The sequence below is a fragment of the Sinocyclocheilus rhinocerous genome, unplaced genomic scaffold (genome assembly GCF_001515625.1).
Source record: "Sinocyclocheilus rhinocerous isolate Xijiao unplaced genomic scaffold, SAMN03320098_v1.1 scaffold68, whole genome shotgun sequence".
In the NCBI taxonomy this organism is placed as follows: Eukaryota; Metazoa; Chordata; class Actinopteri; order Cypriniformes; family Cyprinidae; genus Sinocyclocheilus; species Sinocyclocheilus rhinocerous.
In genome coordinates, this window is record NW_015666487.1 from 119,715 (window position 1) to 124,395 (window position 4,681).

A 4,681-nucleotide genomic window follows, 5' to 3' on the forward strand; every position below is an offset into this window, starting at 1 on the left:
AAGGCTGGAATGTCATGATGCATGCATATTGTGCCTCTCATGTGTGACAGGAGCCCATTTAGTTGTGCACACAAAGCTAAAGCTGACTGTGGGCTCTGTTTAATCATACCCTCACATTTTTCAGCATGTTTCTGCTCATGGGACAATTGAATGGGCTTTACAAAGCATGACCAGATGGCTTAAGCTTTACACTAGTATGACTGTGTAATCCTAATGTTTCTTTTCTTGACTTGGACTGACGTTAAGATTGATTGCCACTGAAACTTTGTGCTCAAGCATGACACAACATACAAATATGTACATAAAAACACTTTTTTCATTGGATTCTTAACCTGGGAAGCAGTGGCTGTATTGGGGTTGTTCAAACGTTGGGGGTCTTTTATGCTCACCAAGACTGCATTAATTGGACAAAAATGCAGTAAAATATTGATCAAATTGAAAGTAACTTTACTGATTTTCTTTTAAATGTAATTTATTCTTGTGATGACAAAGCTGAATTTTCAGCAGCCGTTACTCCAGTCTGTAGTGTCACATGATCCTTCAGAAATCATTCTAGTATTTGTTGTTCACGAAACATTTCTTATTGTTTTAAATGTTGAAAACAGTTGTGATTTTTGTTTGAAATAGAAATCTTTTGTAACATAAATGTCTTTACTGTCACCTTTTACGCATCACTGCTGAATGAAAGTATTGATGTCTTTAAAAATATCTTTTGCATTTATTCTTTTTATGAATAAAGTATTCATATTTAGTATGCTCTCATTGAAATGTTCTAACAGGAGAAGACAGAGACTGAATCAGAGAACCAGGCAGGTGGGCGCTACAATTTACGGCGCAGGAAGGACCAGGGCGATGGCAAGACAGTAGAGTTGGAGCAAAAGACAGAGACGGAGACATTACCGCAAACTAAACCACCCACTGCCAGTGCCATCAAGACAACTGATCTGGAGTTCGGTGGAAGAGTTGGTGAGTCTTCTCAACAATTTAATGTGATTTTGGACTGTGTAGACATCCACAGCACAAACCTGATGCAAAATGTTGGTCTGAGCATATTAACACGTGAATTAACACGTTTGCTACAAACAAAAAGCTTTAAAAAAAGTAGAATATGGTCTCAAAGTCTACAACAAAGCAAGCAGGGAAATATTAATAATGAATTGTTATCAGAATATTGTGCATTTAAATGTGAATAGCTATTTACAGGATATTTAAAGTAAATCATAGGCTATGATTATCCATTCCCTCTTGTCTTTCAGGTGTGTTCTTCCTGATGTTTCTGTTGCCTGTGGCTGTGTTGGCATTGCTCATTCTCTGCGGGCAGAAGGATGCCAGTCTCCAGAGCTTCCCTCTTGAGCTCCCTGCCCTTCAGTCTCTCTGGGACTGTCAGGTCTTTGGCATCGTCCTGCTCTGGCTTCTCTTCCAGGCCGTTCTCTCCTTGCTCCCTGTCGGAAAGGTACTGTCACAATCACATGACTCCCCGTGACCCAGGATTAGGCACATGACCACATAACTCCATGGCTCTTGTTTCTGCTTTGCCTGTTAGCTGTAGTAAAGCAGGCTAGATTAGATTAATCACTATTGGTAGCATGCAGATAGAGAGCCTCGCTGGAAAACATCTGGTTTCATTTTCCAGCCTCTTAAGGGTAATTAAGATAGGATCTGAAAATTGCAGCACGTTTCCATGACTTTAAACAGATTATTTAAAGATGATTCCGGGTTTTTCAGAAATATAAAGGAGCTGATTGCCAAGCGATCATTTAATATTGAGTATGTTTGCGGACTTGTTTATGATAGGGCTGGTTTATTTCATATTTCATCTACTGCATAATATGTGACCCCAAGCAGAAAGATTTAGTTTGATGCATCACATCCATTCTCATCCAGACTAATCACACTATAACTATGTATTTTTATACAATTGCACAGCAACGTCACTACTTGATGCATTATTACAGACTTCAAAAAATACAACAGTTTTATATGTGGCTTATCCAGTCGTATTTTAATGTACTACTGCTTTTTGTTTTTAACTCGTGTTGCATAACATGAAACGGCTCTTTGCCAGACTTATTTTTTCATGAGTATTACTTTGGATTGTGTCTCTTTTGTTTAGAAAGTATTAGGGTCACTAGAACAACAGACGTTACTACATGGTTATGAAATATATAAAATATTTGAGAATCACTGTAGTATATCATAATGTAAGATTTTAGTTAAAATGATTGAAATATTATGAAAATCCTATGCTGCAAATGCAAAAATTAATATGTTAAACTTGTTTTTATCAAACATTCCAGTACTATACTGTTTGACTCACTGTTTTTGTTATGTTAGTAAATTATATATACAGTGGGTACGGAAAGTATTCAGACCCCCTTAAATTTTTCACTCTTTGTTATATTGCAGCCATTTGCTAAAATCATTTAAGTTAATTTTTTTTCCTCATTAATGTACACACAGCACCCCATATTGACAACAAAGAGTGAAAAATTTAAGGGGGTCTGAATACTTTCCGTACCCACTGTATTATAGTATTTCTTAATATTTTCAATTAGTTTTTGTTGTCATATTTTTACTTCATTTTTCACTTTTGTTATGTGTTTTTGCCATTTTAGGTTTTGATATCTGTTTAGCTTTAATTTATCTTTTATTTTCAACTTAACGAGTATAATAATAATAATGTAATAGTATAGTAAGTATAATATAATTAGTACTTAGTATTAATTTAGTTAATACTTTGTTTAATTTCTTTCTACCTTTCTAAGTAAAGTTTTTCATGTAATATTTTATTTTTGGTTTATTTCAGGAGTTAACAAAATGATTCGTTTTAGTTTAAAAGCAACACTGATTAGTGGTCACATGTAAATCATTCATCTCTCTCCATCTCTCCACCCTACAGCTCGTTGAAGGAATGCCTCTCAAGAATGGGAAAACTTTGAAATACAGGATTAATGGTTAGTCTTCATTGTTGATACATTTTATGTTATCATTTCTAATGTCAGTCTAAAAGACTACCATTTAACAAACTTAAAGGAGTAGTTCACTTCCAGAACAAAAATTGACAGATAATGTACTCGCCCCCTTGTCATACAAGATGTTCATGTCTTTTTTTCTTCAGTCGTAAAGAAATTATGTTTTTTGAGGAAAACATTTCAGGATTTCTCTCTATATAATAGACTTCTATGGTGCCCACAAGTTTGAACTTCCAAAATGCAGTTTAAATGCAGCTTCAAAGGGCTCTAAACGAAGGAAGAAGGGTCTTTTCTAAAAATACGTACAATTTATATACTTTTTAACCTCAAACGCTTGACTTGTCTAGCTCTGCGTGAACTCTGTATTTCGGTTCATGACAGTTAGGGTATGTCGAAAAACTCCCATCTCATTTTCTCCTCCAACTTCAAAATCATCCTACATCGCGGTTTTACATTTTTTTGTAAAGGGCGTTTGATCTTCTTTGCATGTTCACTTTGCAAACACTGGGTCGGTACTTCTGCAGTGATGTACGATGATTTTAAAGTTGGAGGAGAGAATGAGATGGGAGTTTTTTGACATACCCTAACTGTCATGAACCGAAATACACAGAGTTCACGCAGAGCTAGACAAGACGAGCGTTTGAGGTTAAAAAGTATATAAATTGTACATATTTTTTAGAGAATAACCGATCGTTTCGCTAGTTAAGACCCTTCTTCCTCAGCTGGGATCGTTTAGAGCCCTTTGAAGCTGCATTTAAACTGCATTTTGGAAGTTCAAACTCGGGGGCACCATAGAAGTCCTGAATATGGAGAGAAATCCTGAAACGTTTTCCTCAAAAAACATAATTTCTTTACGACTGAAGAAAAAAAGACATGAACATCTTGAATGACAAGGGGGCGAGTACATTATCTGTACATTTTTGTTCTGGAAGTGAAGTACTCCTTTAAAATGAGTCATTTCCGTTTGGTTTTTAAAACTTTACTACTCAGATAGTTGTGAGTGATCTGTTTAATGATCTCTGATTGTGTTCTGCATCAGGTTTCTATGCACTTCTCCTCACGGCTGTGGCAGTAGGTGTTGCCATGTATCAGGAGGTGGATCTCAGCTACATCCATGCTCACTTCCTGCAGTTCTACACCTCGGCCCTGCTCATCGTCACTCTTCTCAGCATCTACCTTTTCATCCGCTCCCGCTGGGCGTCTGAAGATGAGCTCGCTCCTGGAGGCAACTCTGGTAAGATGTTTAGTGTAAAATCAGGCTGCATTGACTGTCTTCTCCAATTTTAGCTCTGGGTATTTTCACTTCAATGGCTTTTAAAGTTTCTAATCACCATTATATTATTTAGGTTTAAAAATCATCCAAACAGAGTTGTCATATAGTTCCTGCTACTTTTTCTCAGTTTGACCAATCACAGCTGTTTATCATTAGTAAATAAGCCTTCCATTAAGAGCAATTTATAGAGATTGCAAGGGAGAATTTCCGTTTATGTTAAGTATATTTAAAAGTTTGTTCTTGTTCTTTTATTCCTCTAGGCTACATTATCTATGACTTCTTCATGGGCAGAGAGTTAAATCCCCGCATCAAGAACTTCGATATCAAGTTCTTCTGTGAAATGCGCCCAGGCCTGATGGGTTGGGTGAGTATTTTTATTGTTTTACATCTTTCCAGTGATGGTTTAGTTTGGTTAGACTGATGTTGTAATCGCTCC

General features: G+C 36.4%; 1 protein-coding gene across 1 annotated transcript in view; it reads left to right on the forward strand.

The window, feature by feature from the left end:
• The window catches only part of LOC107732420 (lamin-B receptor-like), a 16,505-nt gene that overhangs the window by 8,881 nt on the left and 2,943 nt on the right, over positions 1-4,681 (forward strand). Inside the window, exons 7-9 of the mRNA XM_016543754.1 lie at positions 2,900-2,954; positions 4,012-4,206; positions 4,506-4,609. Of these exons, the coding sequence (XP_016399240.1) occupies positions 2,900-2,954; positions 4,012-4,206; positions 4,506-4,609 (354 nt within the window). The remainder of the gene's footprint in view (positions 1-2,899; positions 2,955-4,011; positions 4,207-4,505; positions 4,610-4,681) is intronic.